The 21,039-nt window shown below is 40.6% G+C and overlaps 1 protein-coding gene across 1 annotated transcript in view; it reads left to right on the forward strand.

Moving 5' to 3' along the window:
- Positions 1-13,990, forward strand: part of LOC118841128 (N(4)-(Beta-N-acetylglucosaminyl)-L-asparaginase-like) — a 73,389-nt gene extending 59,399 nt beyond the window's left edge. The window contains exons 8-10 of the mRNA XM_036748530.1: positions 4,616-4,683; positions 11,162-11,266; positions 13,420-13,990. Of these exons, the coding sequence (XP_036604425.1) occupies positions 4,616-4,683; positions 11,162-11,266; positions 13,420-13,518 (272 nt within the window). The 3' untranslated portion in view covers positions 13,519-13,990. The remainder of the gene's footprint in view (positions 1-4,615; positions 4,684-11,161; positions 11,267-13,419) is intronic.
- The last annotated feature ends 7,049 nt before the right edge of the window (positions 13,991-21,039 follow it).

A 21,039-nucleotide genomic window follows, 5' to 3' on the forward strand; every position in this document is an offset into this window, starting at 1 on the left:
TGTTGGCTTGAGGAAATAGGAAATATACACATCAATAAGGCAAGACTTATTTTATCATTATTGATGAGGACCAAATAGGCTGGATGGATAGTAAAGAATATTGATGTTAAGGAAGGAAAGATGTCTTCCTGGGGGGTCGTCAGGCAGGGGTTTAAGAAGAAGGAATAAACCTTGAATAAGGACTAGCAGGAGCAGCGGCAGCCAACACACACACACATGTCTACAGAGCTTTAAGCTCTGCCTTGTGTTTTATACATGTATCACCTCATTTGGTTCTCACGACCACCCTGTGAGGTGTCCGCTGCATTTTAGACATGAGGAAACTGAGGCTTAGAGAAGCTAAGGGATTGCTCAGTATGGCTAGTGGGATTTGACCCTAGATATCCAGATCCAGCACTCTTTCCAACAAGGCCCTCATAGGGATAAGTGGATAGAACGCTGGACTTGGGAGATCAGCAGGAACACCTCCAGAGAAAGTATACTTCACCTCTTGGAGCCTTGGTTTCCTCATATGTAAAATGGGGAAGATAATGGCCCAAAGCCCTGCAGAGATGTGGAGACGATCAAATGCAATAAAGTCCACACAGCTTTTCACACATATACATGGGGTGTCCAGAAGTCTTGGGGCAGTTTTAAGTGATCAAAGCCATGTGTTCAAGCCACAACCACAATAGGCAGCTCATGGTAAGCTAGCATTTTCATAGGTGGAAGGCATTAGGACAGTTGTGACAGGGATAGGATAAGAACAAAGGCAGGAGAGTGATAGGCATATTAAAATGATAAGATCAGCCTGTGTAACAGAGTAAAAGGAGATAAAATTAGGAAATAGGTTGGGGCCAGATTTTCGAGAGCCTTTAATTCCAGACGAACGAGTTGGGGCTTTGTTCTGCAGGCAGTGGGGAGCCATTAGTGGTTTTTGAGTGACAGCTGTGTTTTAGGATGATTCATCTGGCAGTGATGGGCGAATTGATTAAATCAAACACTGAGAGGCCCTTAATTTATAAAATATTCCATAAAAGAAAAGAGTCATTTTGGCATGAGGCATGAATATTTCTTTACCTTACAGTTAATATGGGTTAAGGGGATACTCTGGTTTGGAAGTCCAGAATGTAAATGCCACTGACTTCTCAGCTGTCTTTCCTGGGTGGCCCTTGTGTCACTGTGGTTTTATTCTGGAGCTGGAAACAAGTTGCTTTCTCAGTTCTATATTTATTTGACTGTCAGTGAAACTGCTACTTGGCTTGTCTTTAATAGACTGGATATGTCACGTTCAGAGATAGTTAAATTGAATAAGTACATTAGCCCTGGATGTCTGGTTTATCCAGATAATTTTGCCATCTAAGCTTGCCTGTTGAACCTCAGCAGACCTCCCTTCAGGGAGTGTTTTACATCAGTGCCATTCTTTATGTAGCCTTTGTTCAGTTATCTCCCATTAAACAGAACTGATGAGCTTCCAAGAAACCCCTTGGGGCCAAGCTGACTCTTTAGCCTGTTTTTAGAGGCCTTGTTCAGTCTTCCCTTTCCATCCCTGAGGTATGGTGGACCTCTGCATCATAACACCTGTATTTACATTCACCTCTGAACTTAGAGGTCCACAGAATATATCAGGCAGGAAAGAGTTCTTAGAGGTCACCTAGTCCAGCACCTTTTTCTAGCTGTAAAGGATTGGGTCTTGCCCTTGGGGTCACATAGTCAGGTGGTAGCAAAATCACAAATAGAATCTAGATCACCTGACTCCCAGGCCACTGACAGGATCTAGCTGCCTCGTTAAGGTCAGGCTTCTGGAAAGCCGACTTGGAAGTCACAGGAGCTCTCATCTGCCATTCTGCTCATTCAGTAAAGGACGCTCAAGCGCCGTGGTCCTGAAAAGTGTTAAATGAGCACCAAGCACTGTGCTAGATGTCATGAGGTACAAAATGCAGGATTTATTTCCAGACCTAAAAGAGTTCTCAGTCTAATTAGGGAGGGAGGTTTTGTTTTTTTTCTGGGTTAGTCTTAATTGCTAGACATACATAAGAATTCAGATTAGAAGAGAGCAGTGTGAGTTGTGACTATATAATAGGTCACTACCCCCCTTCCCCAGATTGAGTGTGGGAGTGTTTGGGGTAGTTAAGTTATGAAAGGAGTAGGCAGGCAGGAAGAGAACAAAAATAGAGAAGTGTCACAAAAACCCAAAGGGGCCAGCATCCGGGAGAAGTGGTCAGCAGTGTCAAATGGCACAGAGATTGTAGAAAGGGTCATTGGATTTGGCAATTAAGAGATCGCCGGTCATTTTAGAGAGAGCAGGTCCAGTAGAATGATGAGGTTGGAAGCCAAATTGCAAAGGATTGGAAAGTGGGTAGGATGGGAGTAAATGCAGGAAGGAAGTACACACAGTTAACCTCAGCTTGTGTCGTTGATTCCATGCCCGTGTGATTCGGGTTGGTCGATAGAGAAAGCAGGAAGGGAAAAGGATGGGAAACCATGATTGGGTTCGATAAGTCCACACAAACTGCAGGCCTCACACGAGACATTGACTGATGCCCACATGAGGAGTGAAACTTGAGGGAAGGGAGGAGAGCGGTGGCAAGCTCACTTGAACCCTCAAGCTTATTGTTTCCACCTTGCCTAACTCCCTCTGCCCTCTAGGGTTAGGTCGATTAGGTGTGGGATGGGCAGCCTCTGGCCATCAACAAGTAGGGTCAAGTAGCTAGGTAGTAGCACCCCTCCTGGTGGTCAAAGCGAAATCTTGTATTGTGGTTATTGTTTATGTCGTGATAGTTCCCAGATAGTACACACTCCATAAGGGCAGAAATTGCAATATCTAAATTTTGGATCTTCTCAGCGTCTAGTACTATGCATTCTTATGGTAGTTAATAAATTTTTGTTGATTTGGTTGAACTGAATTGGAATCAGGTAATATTAGATAAGACTGGTAAAAAAAAATAGTCAAAACTGGTTTTAAAGTTGCGGGTCTGATTTTTTTTTTTAATGTTTATCCTGTTTTTTCCCAGGACTGCCTTTCCGTTCCTCTTGCCTATGAAGGCCTATTTCACCTTCCATCTCTTCTAGCGAATTAGACTATTTAGGTCATTTGTTGTTCTGATTAATCTATTACAAAACATGTATTTGTTTACAAATTGGAAGAGTTTTCTGATGTATTTTAATGCATCCATAATGGGGATAGGGATAAGAGCTATGATTATATGGATATGGGGAACTCCCATAGAGACAAGCAAATTCCCTCACCAAAGCAGATTGGCATCTTCTCATAGACAGCTGCCTAGGCTCCTGAAAGGTTTAGGTGACCTGCACCAGGTTACACAGTCCGTATGTGTCAGAATGGAGACGAACCCAGTTCTTGGCTCTGAATCCTGCTTTCTGTCCACTGTGCAACACTGTCTCTCAGTGTAGAGAAAATAAAATCGATTATAAATTCTCATTGTAAGTAAAACACCACCCAGAATATTTCTCCTTATCAACATATTTCTGTGTCCTAGTGGAGGGCTAGTAGTAATGATGCTTTGTAGATCAGGTGACACTGAAAAAGTTTCTAATACCTGGCCACGTAACTGTTGTCGTCGTCATCACATTTATATCGCTTTTACCATATGCCAGGCACTGCTAAGCAATTTACAATTATTTTCTCATTTGATTCTCACAACAACCCTGGGAAATAAGTGCTATTATTATCCCCATTTTTCAAATGAGTAGACCAAGGCAAACAGGGTTGAGTGACTTGCCCAGGGTCACACAGCTAGCAAGTATCTGAAGCTGGATTTGAACTCAAGTCTTCCTGACCCCAGTTCCTGAGCTCTATCTGCTGTGACCCCTCATTCCCCTTTATAAAAAAAAAGTGCCTGATTGTGTTCCATTTATATTGTTGGTGAAAAGGATGAGAAGGGAACTATGCTGAATTGTAGAAGACCTGAGCTGATAGACAGCAGTATGCCCGGAACAAGTCACTCTATGCCTCTGGTCCTCAGATTCACCTTCTGTTAATTTAGACTGATAACATAATAGAATTTTATTTACAGTTATTTTGCCTTGATATCAAATTAAAATCATCCTTCAACTCCCCAACTACAAACCCCCTCATTCCTAGAAAAACCATGGAAACTCCCAAATACTCAACAACAAACACCAAAAAGCCCTCAGTCGATTGGACCAGGAAGAAAAGGAAGTTGTGTCCCAGAACACTACGTCTTCATAGCGCATTCCAAGCGCTCATCCTAATTGGCTGATCCTCACAGCATTCTGGTCCTAATAGATCAGGTTACACTGAGAATTCCTTTACTACAAAGTCTTGAAGTACAGAAGTCTTGACTTCAAAAGAGGCTGCGCTTAGTTCAGTTTGTCATCTCCATGCCCTAGGACTATGATTTCCTGCAGAACTATTTATTAAAATATTGTAACGAAAGAAACCAGTGGCTCTATGGGATTAGCTACAATCAGAATTTACTTCCTTATGTGAATAACTTAAGTGTTAATTATTCATTTTAAGTAATAGATTGCACAAAATATTGTTTAATGCAGTGCTAGACTATAAGTATGTTGGGGCAGGAATAATTGATTCTGAAATATACAGACTGTATTACAAGTAAATTTATAACATCTCATCTTTTTTTATTAACAGCAACTGGGGAAGGAGACAAGATCATGTGTTTTTGTCCTTGCTTTCATGTTATTCTCCTAATGAAGCAGGTGATGTAACTACATTTTTCTTGCTTTTAAAATGATCATGTGTGTTTGGATGATATTTATGTTTTTGCCATTTTAACCATGTGGTTTAGTAGAAAGAGTACCAGACTAGAAATTAGGAATGCTTGTCTTCCAGATAACTGTGTGACCTTGGGCAAGTCACTTCAATCACTATAAACTTCATTTTTCTCCCTTGTAAAATGAGGTGGTTGGACTACCTCTTAATTCTAAAATGCCACAATCACTGTTTTTATTAAAAAAAATTTTTCAATGAACAAACATTTGTTTTCTCTCCTGGGACAGCTAGGTGGCACAGTGCATAGAGTGCGGGGCCTGGAGTCAGAAAGATTCCTTGAATTCAAATCTGGCCTCAAACACTTCCTAGCTGTGTGACCCTGGGCAAGTCACTTAACCCTATTTGCCTCAGTTTCTTCATCTGTAAAATGAGCTGGAGAAGGAATGGCAAACCGCTCTAGTACCTCTGCCAAGAAAACCCTAAATGAGGTCACAGAGAGTTGGATGTGATTGAAAAATGACTGAACAAAAATGTTCTCTCCTTCTCATCTCCCCACACTTGTAAAAAATATTCATAGTCAAGCAAGCAAATTTCTACATTGGCCACATCCTAAAATTTGTGTCTCATATTTAGTCTCTTGCATCTCTGGCAACGAGAGGATTCTTCATCATCAGTCCTCTGGAATCATGTTCATTTGCTGCATTGAACAGAGCTCTTAAGTTTTTCACAATTTTCACAATATTATTACAGTATAAATTGTTCTAGTAATACTCAGTTCCCTCAGCATCAGTTCATATGAGGCTTTCCTGGCTTCTCTGAAAGTTCACTTCATCATTTCTTACCACCCAAGAGTATCCCATCACATCCATGTACAATACTTTGTTCAGCCATTCCCCAATTGATGGATAGCTTCACACACACACACATGATCCAATCCTAATGTTATTTTTCTTAGGTTCCTTTTTTTCTTTAGAAAAGTCTGCCATCAAATAGATACGCAAAAAAGCATTATCTGTTTAGACAAGGGCAATGTGAATAATAGCATACTGTATTTTACTAGTAGTGTTTGCATAAACCACAACATATGTTCCTAAGCAAATACTAAGAGAAAAGGGTAACTAAAGTGTTTGGTATCTTCCAACGAAACTACAAGCCGACTTTTGACTTCCAATAGGCACAATGGACACCATGCATACTGTGTGTACCCCGCTAGTCTAAATCACTAAAATTAGCCAGACACCTGCTATACAACCCTGATTATGGTAGACAAGGCGCCATTTTTCCATGAAACCCAGATTTTGTCATGATTTCACTTGGGAAATGGAATTAGTTTCTCACAGGAGAAAATATCCAACAAAACAACTGTAGACATTTCAGAACAAAGTATGGCCTACCAAAATTACCATAAAAAAGACAAGTCATTGCACCACGGAATTCCACAATTTGAGGGTTGAAAGGAACCACAGTGCATATGCTCCAATCCACACCTGAAAGGATTTCCCACCATAACACACCTGATCGGTGTTCTTGCAAATGCTTCTCTTAAAACTTCCAGGGAGGGAGAAGCTCACCACCTCTCAGGGCACCCCTTTCCACTTTTGGACAGTCTGGTTACAAGGAAGTTTTCCCTGACATTAAGCCTAAATTTTCCACTTCGCAACATCCACCCTTTGTTCTTGGTTTTTCCCTTTGGGGTCAAACAAAATAAATTGAATCCCTCATCTACATGACCGCCCTAGCTGGGGCATCTGAGTAGACACTGGATGGAGTACTGGGCCTGCAGTCAGGAAGAGCTACATTCAGATTCAGCCTCAGGCACTTACTAGTTATGGGACCTTGGGCAAGTTACTTAATCTCTGTTTGCCTCAGTTTCCTCAACTGTAAGATAAGGACAGTAACAGCGCCTGCATCGCAGGGTTTCAATCTGAGGATGGAATGAAACAATATTTGTAAAGCACTCAGCCATGGCACATAGTAAGGGCTCTAAAAGTGCATATTCTCTTCTCCTTCCCACTCTTCAGATACCTTCTGAAGACTGCCATTGTATCCCTCTTGAGTCTTCTCTTCTTCTCCAGGATAAACATACTTATTTCATTCAACCCATCCTCACCTGATATGGCCCTAAGTCCTCTGGCCATCGTAGCTGACCTCTCAGATGGCCTTTAGTTTATCGCTTGCACCCTTAAACCTAGGCACCCAGAGCCAAGCACAATACTCCTAAAGAGGTGTTAACTAGGACAGAGTACAAAGGTACTTTCACCTCCTTATTCCTGGAAGCCATGCCTCTCTTCACGTAGCCCAAGTTTTCATTAATCTTTTGGCTGCCATAACACACTCTGGCTCATATTAAGCTTGGCACCACACAAAAACTTGAATGGCCTGAAAATTCCGGGCGATGCTCTCTTTGCCCTCATTTCAGAATCTCTAAAGTCTGCAAAGGGTTTTTCCCTCCAGGATATTAGGGTGTCCAAGAGGCTTTTTCTTTGTTGGATCTTGGCTTATCTCCCAAGAGGTCAAGCTAGGTTATCCAGTGCATAGGACCCTGGGCCTAGAATCAGGAAGAACTGAGTTCAAATCCAGCCTCAGATACTTACTAGCTGTGTGACCCTGGGCAAGTCATCCTGTTTGCCTCAGCTTCTTCATCTACAAAATGAACTGGAGAAAAAAATGCAAACCATTGCAGTATCTTTGCCAAGAAAACCCCAAACCGACAAAGAGTCAGACATGAACAGACTGAACAATAACATCTCCCAAGAGTGCATGTAAATTTTATTTGGAGTGCCTCTCTATCTACATTTCATCAGTTGAGTGATCTCTTTGTGTTTAAAATAATGTCTTATTAGATTTAATTGTGGTCTCCCAAACATACGTGTAAGAGTCACTTCCTGAGAAAGAACTGATGGAGTCTGAATGTAGATGGAAGCATACTTTGATTTTACTTTATTTTTCTCAGTTTTGTTTTGTTTGGTCTGTGTTTTCTTTCATAACATGACTAACATGAAAATATATTTTGCATGACTGCACATATTTAACCTATATTAAATTGCTTGAATTCTCAATTAGGAAGAAGGGAGGAAGGTAGAGAGTATGGAACTCAAAATTTTAAAAAACAAATGTTAAAAATTTTTACATGTAATTGGAACAAAATAAAATATTTAACAATTTAAAAAAAGAAAAAGAAAGGGTCACTTTGCCACTGGAAAGATTTCCTCTTTCAAAGACACTGTTTACATCTGTTATAAGAATAAAAATATTTTAGTGATAAATATCTTCCAGAATCAGGAAGGTTCCATATAGCTGCCAAACTGACATTCTGAAAGTACAGATCAGACCATGTTATCTCCCCTCTGCAGAAATTTTCAGTGGCTTTTCATTGCCTCTAGGATCAAATATAAAATCCACATCTGAACACTTGAAGCCATCTCCACCTCAGACACTTACTAGTTTTGTGACCCTGGGTAAGTCACTTAACCCTATTTGCCTCAGTTTCCTCATCGGTAAAATGAGCCAGAGAAGGAAATGGCAAAGCACTCCAGCATCTTTGCCAAGAAGACCCACATGGGGTCATGAAGAGTCGGGCACAACTGAAACAACTGAACAACACCACCGTGCCTGATGTGTTATTTCCTATTATTCACCTTTATGCTCTCTCAGTCCAGGTCACACAGGCTTGCCAGTTGTGCCAGTCCATGACAGAAGGTCTCTTGCCTCCTTGCCTTTGAGCAGTGGTCTTCCATGTTGGGAATGTATTCCCCTCTTATCTCTGCCCTGCAGGGTTCCTAGGTGCCTTCCAAACATAGTTCACCTGTCGCCTGCGTGAGGCCTTTCCCGATCCTCCTAGTTTCTTTGCGTGTTCTTTATTTTTCCTTACTTGTGTGCGCGTTTCGTCTTTCCGGTGGAACTCAAGCTCCTCAGCAAGCAGGGACTGTGGTCTTTTTATCCATAGTAGTGATTAGCCCACAGCGACTCGAACACAGTTAGTGCTTCATAAGCGTTGAATTGAATCGAATCCTGTAAACAGACGTTCTGCATTTGTAGGCCAGCTGACGCTGGGCAGTATGGCAGAGGGCTTCTCCTACTCTCCTCTCCCCTTCTTTGACCACACTTATCTGTGCCCTTCGGCTCTGAATTCTTTGTTCTTCCCCCTGGGAGATGGGAAAGCCCAGAGGCCCCTGGATTCTAAGCTGCCTGTTATCTGGAAGACAGAGATTGTTTGCTTGAGATATTTTTTAGCCAAAGGCAAAGGTCCCCCTTCCCATGTCCTCTTTTCCCTGTAACATTAGAAAGTTTAAAAATACAGATTATTAATCAAAATGTTTTACATCTCTGAGCCCCAGGCAGTCTGTTGAATTCAGTATAGCTAATTATTCACTCACTTATTGTTCAGTCATGTCTGACTCTTGGTGACCCCATTTGAGGTTTTCTTAGCAAAGATATTGGAGCAGTTTGCCGTTTACTTCTCCAGCTCATTTTACAAATGAGGAAACTGAGGCAGAGAGGGCAAAGAGACTTGCCCAGGAACACACAGGTAGTAAGTGTCTGAGATCAGATTTGAATTCAAGAAGGGCATCTTCCTGACTCCAGGCCCAGCACTGTATCAACTGGGATACCTAGTTGCCTATTTACGGACTATTTTCCCTCTTATCTGTGATCTCTATAGCAAAGACACTAATGCAAGACAGAATTTTTTAAAATCTTTATCTAGAACTAGTATTAAATTACAAACAACTAGGAAACGGTTCTAGAGGATGAGAGAAACATTTAGCAGTAACCAGGGCTTGACCACATGTAGGCAATAACAAGGAAGAAACAGGGATAGACTTGGTTCACTGTGAATCAGAGCCTTCTCCAAGTAGGTAGAGATAATCCTTTCACTCCCTGCTTGGTTCTCTTAACAAGCGGATAAGAGAGCCAGGTAGAGAAGACACCAGACACCACAAGACATAGAGTCAGTCTCCTGAAAAGTGTCTTCCATCTGTTATGACCACTCCTGCTGCTCTCCTGTCTTCTCTCAATTCACTTTCCAGCTCTGTGTCTTTCCAGGGAGATTCTAGAACTCTACTCTCCAGTGCCGATCCAAGATAGCTTCATTTTTTTCTAAAATGAGAAAAAAATACAACTCATGGGATATTTAGCAACTCAACCCCCAAGCTCTCTCCCCATCTTTGTCCCCTCATAAGGCAACTAGTCCAACCTTTGAATGAATGACATATATTTTAAAAGTCAAACTACTGTGAAGGAAGGCTTTTACAATATTGTTTCCAAGATCAACCTTCCTTGCTCAAGTGTAAACTTCTAAAGAAGCCTAAATTAAATATTTTAAATGGTGCCACAACTGTGCCCTACTTTGAGAAAAACTGATACATGAAAACATGAACTTATGTAAGAGAAAAAATAGAAGATGATTGATTAATCCTGTTTCAGAAAGATTTTTCACTTTGTGACAGAATTTGCTACAGAGGTCTGTTAAATGGTGAATTTTGTGCATTCAGACAAGTAGGTGGCTCTGGTGGATAGAGTGCTGGGCCTGGAATTAAGAAGAACTGAGTTCAAATCAACCTCAGACATTACCTATGAGACCTGAGGCAAGACACTTAACTTCCTTCTGCCTCAGTTTCCTCAAGATAAAATGGGGGGGATATTAGCACCTCTCAGAATTGTTTGAGAGATGAAATTAGGTATTATTTATAAAGTGCTTAGTGTGTGCCTGTTACACAATAGGTACTTAATAAATGCTTGTTCCTTCCCATTTGAAATTTCTTAATTTATATTCAACTTCCAATTTTTCTGAATATATTTGTTACATAAGGCAAGATATACATTAAAATTTAGACTTTTAGTTCTCTATTAATTTCTGCTTTGTTTGAATTAATGAAGTTGAAAGAATCACTGATTTAGAGCCCAAAGGGGCCTTGTGGACCATCTCACCTCTCATTTTACAGATAAAGAAACTGAAGTCCCAGGGTCACTTGCCCAAGATGCAGCAGAAAAGGTTGTGAATCCCTCCCTATCCTCTGAGGCCAAAGCTACCTCCTACCACACTACAATGCTTCTAGCCCCATATTTATTTACAAGTACTATTTTATTGCATATAGAATTTTAAAATTATCTTTAGATGTTTAAAATGGTTTGTTTTCTTCTTACATCTGTACATGTAATTTGAATTTAATAGCTTTCTCCAATTAAATGCCAAAATAAAATTATTAAAAGGATGCTATGAAGAAAGTACAGATTAAAAATTAGAAGCACTAGCATAAATGTGTTTTGGTAGTTAAAGGTATTCTCAAATCCCCCTGTGATTTTATATGACAGCTGGAATCTTAAAAGTAGAATGTGTCATTGGCTTCTCTTATATTTTAGGTATTGGTTATTTATATTTTTATTTGAATAACTTTAGCTCCTGAATTACTTGTATTTTTCCCCATTGTATTAAACCCTATTAGAATCTAGCTTTTTCTCTTGTAGGGTTTATCTCCAAAGGAAGCATGTGAGTCTGTCCTTAAACATATAACTTATCAAGTGGGATATGACAATATGTTTGAACTTGGAATTATTGCAATGAACATGAAGGTATGAAATGTGAAATTTTTTTATAATTTGTTTAGAGATGAGATAGAGAGAGGGGAAAAAATTGGCCTTACATATATTTTATCAGTGCCAGGAACTCCTAGTGTGGAAACAACATTCTTCACTGAAGGAGACTGGAAGTGCCTTTAGATATAGTCTTGGAGAGTTGCTAGGTGTCTGAGAGGTTAAGATTAAGCTCACTCAGCTAGCAAGTTTCTGCCAGAGGAAGGACTTCCTGACTCCAAGGCCAGCATCCTAGTCAGGAAGAGGAATCCTATTTAATTTTCAAACTTGAAAGACTCAAAACCATGCAAAATGACATAATATCTCAGGGCTTTGGGAGGTTAAGCTCTGCCAGGCAGTTTAAAGGCAGCACCCTGGACGACCGTGGTTACTGAGGTCACACCTCATTGCATCCTGAAGACCTTTCCGCTTCTGAGAGTCTGGGATGGCTTCACCAAAGATCAGCCTGCTTGCACAGAACAATTCTTTTCTTGGATTTTGAGGCAGAAAAGCCAAAGACCCAGAGTTTAGAGAAATCTTGGTGGCCCAGATTTCTCTATTCCAACATCATCCATTCTAAGATCTCACCAAAATCACAGAGCTTTATGGATTAGTTAAATATGGATATGCATATGCATTTATATAATATATTCATCTACTATATATGTGTGTTTATATGGACACATGTATATGTAATTTTGTTGTTCAGTTGTTGCACAGTCGTATCTGATTCTTCATGACCCTATTTGTGGTTTCCTTGGCAAAGATACTAAAGTGGTTTGCCATTTCCTTCTCCAGATCATTTTACAGATGAGGAAACTGAGGCAAACAGGGTGAAGCGACTTGCCCAGGGTCACACAGTTAGCAAATGTCTGAAGCCCTATTTGAACTCAGGTTCCTGACTCCAGGCCCAGCACCCTGTTCACTGCTCCACCTAGCTGTCTCTCATGTATGAAATATAGCAATGACTGTGCACATACATATATAGTGTACTTATATATATATATATATATATGCATATATATATATGTCTATGTATTCGCAAGTGTACAATTACTCAGATTAGGTTCCTCTCTCTTACGTAACCCTAACTGTTTTTTATAGGGCAGCTTGGCATAGTGGATAGAGCACTGGGCCTGGAGTCAGGAAGACCTTAGTTTATTTCTTTAAATTTATTTTTGACTTTTAGTTTACAACACTCAGTTCCACAAGTTTTTGAGTGCCAGATTTTCTTCTCCTCCCTCCTCTCCTCTCCCCTCCTCACCCACGACAGCATGCAATCCAGTATAGGTTCTACATATACCTTCATACTAAACTTATTTTCACAATAGTCAGGTTGTAAAGAAGAATTATAATCAGTGGAATGAACCATGAGAAAGAAGAAACAAAATTTTAAAAAAACAGACAAGAGAGAGAGAGCAAATGGTTTGCTTCGATCTGTATTCAAACTCTGTAATTCTTTTTCTGGATGTGAATAGCTTTTTCCATCATGAGTCTTTTGGAGTGGTTGTCGAACCTTGCGTTGCTGAGAAGAGCCAAGTATATCAAAGTTAGTCATCACAGAATCCATATATCCGTGGTTGTGTACAGTGTTCCTGGTTCTTCTCCGCTCACTCAGCATCATATCATGTAGTTCTTTCCAGGTTATTATGAAGTCCTTCTGCTCATCATTTCTTATAGCACAATAGTATTCCATTACATTCATATACCACAACTTGTTTAGCCGTCCCCCAATTGATGGGCATCCCCTTGATTTCTAGTTCTTTGCCACCACAAAAAGAGCTGCTATAAATATTTTTGTACATATGGGCCCTTTTCCCTCTTGTGTGATCTCTTTGGGATATAGCCCTAGAAGTGCTATTGCTGGGTCAAAGGGTATGCACATTTTTATAGCCCTTTGGGCATAGTTCCAAATTGCTCTCTAGAGTGGTAAGACCTTAGTTTAAATCCAAACTTGCCTCTTTTTAGATGAATGACCCTGGGCAAGTCACTTAACTTCTGCCTGAGTTTCCCCAACTGCAAACTAATGATAATAAAAGCATCTACCTCCAGTGTTGTTGTGAAGATCAAATGAGATAACATTTATAAAGCGCTTACCACTGGGTCTGGTGGTCTATAAGTGTTTAATAAATGCTTATTTCCTTCCTTTTTAGGGAGAAACTGGAGCTGCTTCATCAGTTCAGTTCACCTACTGTGTCTGGTCTCAGGAAAATGATTCCGTCGAACAGTTAATACAACCACCTTTACAATGAAAAACACTATCAAGCATTTTATTTTTACTGTTCATTCATTGGCCTATCAATTCGTTAAATTTATCTAGATAAATATAGAATAAATGAATCTGGAACTTGTCTTTTTCCATTAAATATATTTCCACATGCTCATTTTAGACCTCACTGGTTTTGTAGGTGCTTCATTTCTTTGTTTTCATGGCTTTCATTTTTCAAAGCTAATTTTGTTGTTAAGGTTTCCTGGTTCTTCAGATCAAAATTAATGAATTTTTTGAGTGCATACTGCCTGAAAGACACTGTCCTTTCAAGTGTATGTTTCACCAAAGAAGCAAAATGTTTGTATTAGCAATGGGAGCATTTGTTTCATTTGTTATTTGATATGATTGAATCATATAACCAAAGATCGTTCATTTCTTTTGATTGCTCAGTTTTGTGAGTTTAAAAATGATGTCAAAAATGCCCCTATTGCAAAGTAATAAAACTCTAAATGGTATTGATGATGTGAAAAGTGCTATTCTTTGTGCATATGTATTTGCAGAACTAGACTAGAACAAGGAGTAATAGAATTCTTGATCAGGATTTATTATATTTTTGCAAGGCAATGAGAGTTAAGTGACTTGCCTAGGGTCACACAGGTAGGAAGTGTCAAGTGTCTGAGGCCCAAGTTGAACTCAGGTCCTTCTGACTCCAGGGCTGGCGTTCTATCCACTGTGTCACCTAGCTTCCCCTCCCTTTTTTTTAACCAAAATGTATTGAGGTCACCCTTCACCTTTGCAAGAAGGATCTTGTCCCCACAGAGTGTGGACATCATGCATTATTAATCCAGCCTTTGCTGTGAGTTTAACTAAATGATACAATAGGTAGTAAATACATGGAGCCTTTTATCTAGTAGACTAAAGTTCCTTGAGGGCAGAGCCTGTTTGAAGTTCTGTTCTTGTATCCTCAGTACCTGGAACAGCAACTTACACATAGTAGGCACTTAAATGATGCTTTCTGAGTTGAATCAGATTTCTCCCAAGAGACTTTACATGTTTAACAAGAAGTGCTTAGATAAATTATGGAGGCTTAGAGTTTCAGAATTGAAAGAATCTGCAGAGACCGTTGAGTCCAACCGGTACGGTTAGTTCTGCTATAATACAACATATTTGTTCCTAAATCACTGTGCTGTGCAAAACTGTACAATAAAAACCACAAAGCTTATGGGAAAAATGGAATTAGGGGCACAAATGTTGTCAGTGTCGTTAAAAAAAAGATAGGAATCTAATAAAAATGGTAACGCCATTATACGTATGTTAAATGGTAAAATATATAAATACTACAGCAAGTAGTGGCAGTGCCACAGTCTTGGTTGTCCACAGGCAACAGGCCACAGCCATGGCAAGAGGAAGGGGTATTAGTTGGGATGGAGTGTGGACATGGACCAGCTCTCCTCCATCACTCCTCAGGAGAGGTTACCTAGACTTTGCTTAAAGGGAGAAAGGGGAAGGGGAAGGGAACAAGCGCTTATATGCACTTGCTCTGTGCCAGGCACTGTGCTAAGTGCCTTTTAAACTTAAAAAGTATCATTTGATCCTCACAGCAACCCAGAGAGGCAGGAGGAGAAACCCACCAACTCCTGAGGCAACCCATTTCATTTTTGGATAGCTCTAATTATTAAGAAGTTCTTCTTTAAATTGAAGCAAACTCCACTAATTTTTCCTAGCACTGTCTTCTGGGACCAAACAGAACAAGTTCAATCTAATTTCTGTTTGACAATCCTTCAGATACTTGAAGACAACCATCATGTGGCCCTCTAACTTCTCTTCTTCAGGATAAACATACTCACTTCTAACCAATTTTCATATGGCAGAAGTTCTAGGTCCTTCACTATCCTGTTTGGCCTCCTCTGGATGCTCAAATGTGGCCTCCAGAACTGAGCCTAAGACTTCAGGTGTAGTCTGATCATGATGAAGTATAGGAGGGCTGTTACCTCTTTGTTCCTAAAAGCCATATCTCCCTTTAGAACTGAACATAAGACTAGGTGTAGTCTGACCATGGCAGAGTATAAAAGGACTGTTACCTCCTTGTCCTGAAAGCCCTATCTCATATAGCCACAAACATTTCATTAGCTTGGATAATTCATTCTGGTTATCTTGTAACACTTCTGATTCATATTAAACTTCCACAAAGACCCTCAGATCCTCTTCAGACAAATGACTTTCTAACTCTCCTACATCTTGTGAAAATGATTTTTGAATGCCAGTATAAGATTTCACAGTTATATGGATTATTCAGCCTTTTATTTTAGTCTTTGCCCCTATCCTACTCACCTCAGCATCTGCTCTCCTCTCTTCAAATACCCAACGGCTCTCCTATTCTCCTTCTTTCAGGAGATGCCATTTCTTCTTGCTTTATGGGAAAATAGAGACATTAATTGTGAGCTGCCTCATGTCTGATATTCTATTCCATGTTTCAAAATCCCCCTAGATCTTCATCACTTTTCTCCTCTGCTAGTCCTGTCTCTGAGGAAGAGGTGACCCTTCTCTTTGCCAAGGCCAATGCCTCTACCTGTGCCTTTGTTCCCACCCTGCCCCAGGTTCCTCTAGAAACTTTCCTCATCTCTCTATGTGTCTCTGTGTCGCTACTCTGTCTCTTGTCTCTATCTTTATGTCTCTTTTGGTCCCTGCCTCTCTCAGACTCTATCTCCTGTTACTTTCCCTCCTGTCTACGAATGTGCAAGTCTCCCAATCCTAAAAAAAAAAAAAACAAAACCAGCCTTTTGCTTGACTCTGATATCCTCTTCAACTACTGTGCTCTATCTCTTCTCTCCCAGACTCATAGAAATAAAACATTAGCTGCCTCAATTTCCTCATGATCCTTTGACTTCTCAGTGTCTTGCAACCTGGTTTCCAACCCATCGCTCCACTGACGCTGCTCTCTAAAAGATTATTCTTGGAGGGAGTGAATTTGGAACTCAAAATCAGTAAAAGAATGTGAAAATACCTCATGGTGCCCAAACTCTCTCATCTCCTGACCTAAATTGCTACAACTGAGTACTTTAAGCCTAATGCAGGCTTCCTAGATCCTCCAAGTGTTACATATATACATTACTGTGGAAAAGGCTACAGGGCTGGAGTAATGTCTTCTGAGATGGCAAGTATTAAGGAGAATGGCCTCTGTTTTCTTTGAGTGACTCAGTTTATCTCATTGAGCCTTGCTGGGTGCTAGGCCCCAGGCCCAGAGCCCTGTTAGGGGTGGAAACTTGGTGGGGTAGGGCTAACTCCAGGGAGGGCCTATGTTGGATTAAAGTAAGCTTGTCAACCCCTTCACCTTGCTTACCTTGGTTAAGCAGATTGAAAGAACCTGTGCTTTCCCAGTCAACCCCTTCACCTTGCTTCCCTTGGTTAAGCAGATTGAAAGAACCTGTGCTTTCCCGGCATGCCGGCAGAAGCTGTGGGTGGATCTTACACCCCCACAGAAGCTGCTAGCCGGATGGTTAAAAACAGCTTCCGTTGGAGCCAGAGGCAGCTACAGCTGAAGCTGAAGCAGGAGCTGCTGGTAGCAGAGCTGACCTACGTGTGGATCGAGGAGTGCTGAGCAAGGACTTGAGGCCAGTGGGTAATCTTTTTACCATAGAGGGGAAGCATGTATATGATTTTGCTTTATACCATCTTGCTTCTCTGCGGCCTCCTGGTTACTCTTGTGAGGTGGACTTATTGGGCCTGGAGGCTTTTGATCCAAATATCAAAATGGGGATGCTGGTTTGTGGGTCTGTTACTCTGGAGCTTAAATACATGCTTTAATTCTTCTGCCTCCTACCTTGAGAATTCCTTATATCCTGTGGTTCTGAACCATTCAGACATATATATGATTCTGTTTGAAATTATAAATTCTGCCTTCATAATACACAAGTGATCTAAGGGTCCACCATTTGAGCAGCAGTGATTTCTTCATAAATGAGAACAACTAATTATGCCCACTAAATGCCTAATTATCTTGTCAAGAAATCTGCCTTCAGGTAAATTCCTCGGACTGCCCCCCATACTTCACAGAGTCGAAGTTGTCACTTAGCTCCCTTTGACATCAGTGACTAAAAAGTAAAGGACTGGAAAAAATGACACTAAGTGTAGGGACAAAAAAAAGAATCAACACCACTTAATTTGCAGATACAAATGGCATCCCTCCCTCTCCCACACCCTGGTATTACCAAAGACCTAGAGTTTACACTCCTGTTTCTCATAATTTTAAAGATAACTTCTTCCCTTTTGCCTCACAATTAAACAAGTTCCTTTCTGTGGGAAACAAAACAAAACAAAAGATTGTTCTTGACCTCCCAACATAAATCGAATAGCCTTTTCTCAATCCTAATCTGCCTAGGCATTTGTGAAGCTTTTGGTACTATTGACCAATTCTTTCTCCTGGACACTCTCTCCTCTCTGGGCTCCCATGCCTTGAATATAGTAAATGCAGTCGTTGACTTAAATTGATTGGATATGTGTGTGTATATATACACATGCACATACAAGCATACACACACACACACACACACACACACACACACAATGGATGGCATATAAGGCTCAGAGCCAGTAATACCTGGGTTCAACTCCTGACCCTTATAATTAGTGTGTGTGCGACCCTGTGTAAATCACTTATATATGTTTCCAACAACTTCCTACAACTTTTTTAAGGTTCCCAGGTGCAGAGTTCACAGGTTGTGATCTGAATTGGTGAATATAGTTCCCCACCCAAGAAGTTCTGTACCTTGTCAAAATCATAGGATTATAGACCTAGATCTATTAGGGACCTTGGAGTTTGTCTAGACCAACCTCAAATAACAGATCCTTAAATGTTGTGTTTGTTTTCAGCATATATAAGCATATGTATTTTGCATATAGGTGTACATGTAAGTACACACATACATATATGTACAGAGTATATATGCATTCTGTCAAGTGAGAAAATGAAATAATACATGTAAGAGATACCACATGCAATTAAAATAATTCTATCCAAATAATTCTATCCAATAATTCTATTTAAACAAGCTCTTGATGATGAAAATCAAGTATGGATGGAAGAAAGAATGTGGATATAGACAAGTAATTTCATAAAGAATTTTAGCCTATGAATGAATGGGTGAATAAAAAAATTATTAAGCATTTACTACGAAGCCAAGCACTGTGCCAAGTGATGGAGATGCAGATACAAACATGATATAGTCCTTCCCCTTAGGGACTTACATTCTAGTAAACGGAAGCAACAACAACAGGAGAGTGATGGCCAGGAAAGGGAATTTGGGTTTAAAGAGTCACAGGAATTCATGAGTAGTGCCACAGGGACGGTGACAGGGTTACTGTTCCCACAGCAAGAATTGGAAAGTAAGAGGAGAGTATGAAATGGGAATGGGGGAGGGGAGGGGTAAGCTGCAAAGCGGGTGGCAAGATGGCCAGAATGGTGCATGGTCTGCTTTGGAGCCAGCTAAATATTGTGGGCTACGTGAGTGTTCACTCGCTCATTGATCATTCCGCTCAGCTCCGTCCGAAGGCAGCAGCTTCAAAGCCAAGTGGTTTAACTTATCCAGGAATGAGGCATGAATTCTAGAAGTCGGGAAGTGCTGTTCAAGGTAACCAGAATAGGGAAACAATGGGGAAGGTGTCAAGACGGCCAGGGTGGACCAATGGGAGTCATTTTCCTTAAGGAGGAAACCATCAGAGCCTAAAACAGCACCTTGGCAAACATTTGACTTACTTGCTAAAGAGAAAGCTATTGCAGCAACAGGCAGTATTGCTTCAGGAACGTAAACTTATTGATAAAATTTTCCAGAGGAGAGTGAAGGATTATGAGTAGCATCCCTTCAGAAGGCAGAGAGGGACAGTGGAATAAAAAAACAGTTTAAAGAAAGCTTGATGAGCAACCCAACTAGTCAAGTCATCCCAAGAGCGTTCAAAGATAAAACTGAGAGAGCAGCAATTAGATAAAAAATAGAAAAATTATGAAAAGATTTTAAAAAACGAATGGACTATTGGTCCCTTTTGTGTGTACATTGCTCACATTTCCTTCTTTATCCTTCCCCTCCTAAATGCTGCCATCTAGTCTCTTCCATCTCAGTGTCTTCAATGCTTGCATGAAAATTATTCCAGATTGCCTGAAAGGTAAAACAAAAGTGATAACCTGATAACCTTGTTCAACAGCTCTGTCATCATTAATATCAGATGTGGCACAAAACAGAGAAATATCCTCACCAGAGGCATTTGTCCTGACCATGAAGGAGAGGCAGAAGAGGATACTAGTGGAAGAGCACGGGGGTATTCCAGATGCTTGTTTGCAGATGGCATCATCCTGGCTACATCAAATAAGAACCTCCTGGATGGGATTTAGAACCACCCAGAAGAGTTTGGTGTAACTATCCGCACAGAAAAAAACAAATGACACATATCTATTGTCCATATTATGATGTAATTAGACAACCAATAGAACTCAGTAGGGCATATGGGGTGTACAGGGAAGATGAGTGCCTCTGGTGTGAGGGCTGCCACACCCTCTCCAGGGCTGTTCATCCACCTGATCCACCCAACTCTCACCTGTGGCTCCAAGAAACTGTAGCATGCACAGCGGCCACACCCAGGTAAACTCTCTTGGCAGACAGGCTAAACCAGGTTGAGGGTAAGCAACAGTCCTCAAGACTTTCAGTGAGTTAGGGAGGTAGCTACCCCAGGAGGTGAAGACTTTTTTCAGCAAAATGGGTAGATGAGAACAACTTGTTCCAATGGCCGTGAAGGCGGCCATGCACCATGGAACACTTAGAGCTTGGTCAGACACTGAAGACATCAAGGTCATCCACTACATCCCGAGCCATCGCCAGTCATCCTGACTTTTGTCTTGCCACTGGACTTGGATGACTCTGGAAGAGAGAGTGAGGCTGATGACTTTGTGCAACTCTGCCTCACTTAAATCCAATCTGTGAATGAGTCAAGATGTGATGTCACTGGTCTTCTTTGAAAATGAAGGACAGACAACAACAATCGAGCTAATCCTTGACATTCATTTCAAGTGGACAATAAATTGAGCCTAAAATTAAACAAAAGGAGGAGAGGGGGCTGGATTTGCCTTTGGGAAATTCAGAGCTCCTTTAATAACAACAAAAATCTCCCAGAAACGAAGGTGTAGATGCATGGCTTGCAATCAGCACCATGTGTGGGAACATTCGTGTAGTTGAGATCATAGATTCATTAGACTGAGGGTCATTATTATTAAATTAAATGCATTTATAGTGGCGTTTAGTGGAAAGATGACAAATAGCATACCACATTTAATAGAAAGCTTGGTGAGAAAATCACAGGGTTGTTAAGATCAAATGAGAGGATATCTGTAAAGTGCTTAGCACAGTGTGTGGCACATGGTAGGTGCTTAATAATTGCTTGTTCCCATCTTCTCTCCCTTCCCCCTTGTTGACTTTAGAGAAACATAGTGAAAATACTGTCTTAAAAAGAAACAAAGTCTTAAAGATTTTCCTTAAACATGTCTCTCATGTGTACATCATAATCATATGATATTCCATGA

The sequence above is a fragment of the Trichosurus vulpecula genome, chromosome 3 (genome assembly GCF_011100635.1).
Source record: "Trichosurus vulpecula isolate mTriVul1 chromosome 3, mTriVul1.pri, whole genome shotgun sequence".
Lineage (NCBI taxonomy): Eukaryota > Metazoa > Chordata > Mammalia > Diprotodontia > Phalangeridae > Trichosurus > Trichosurus vulpecula.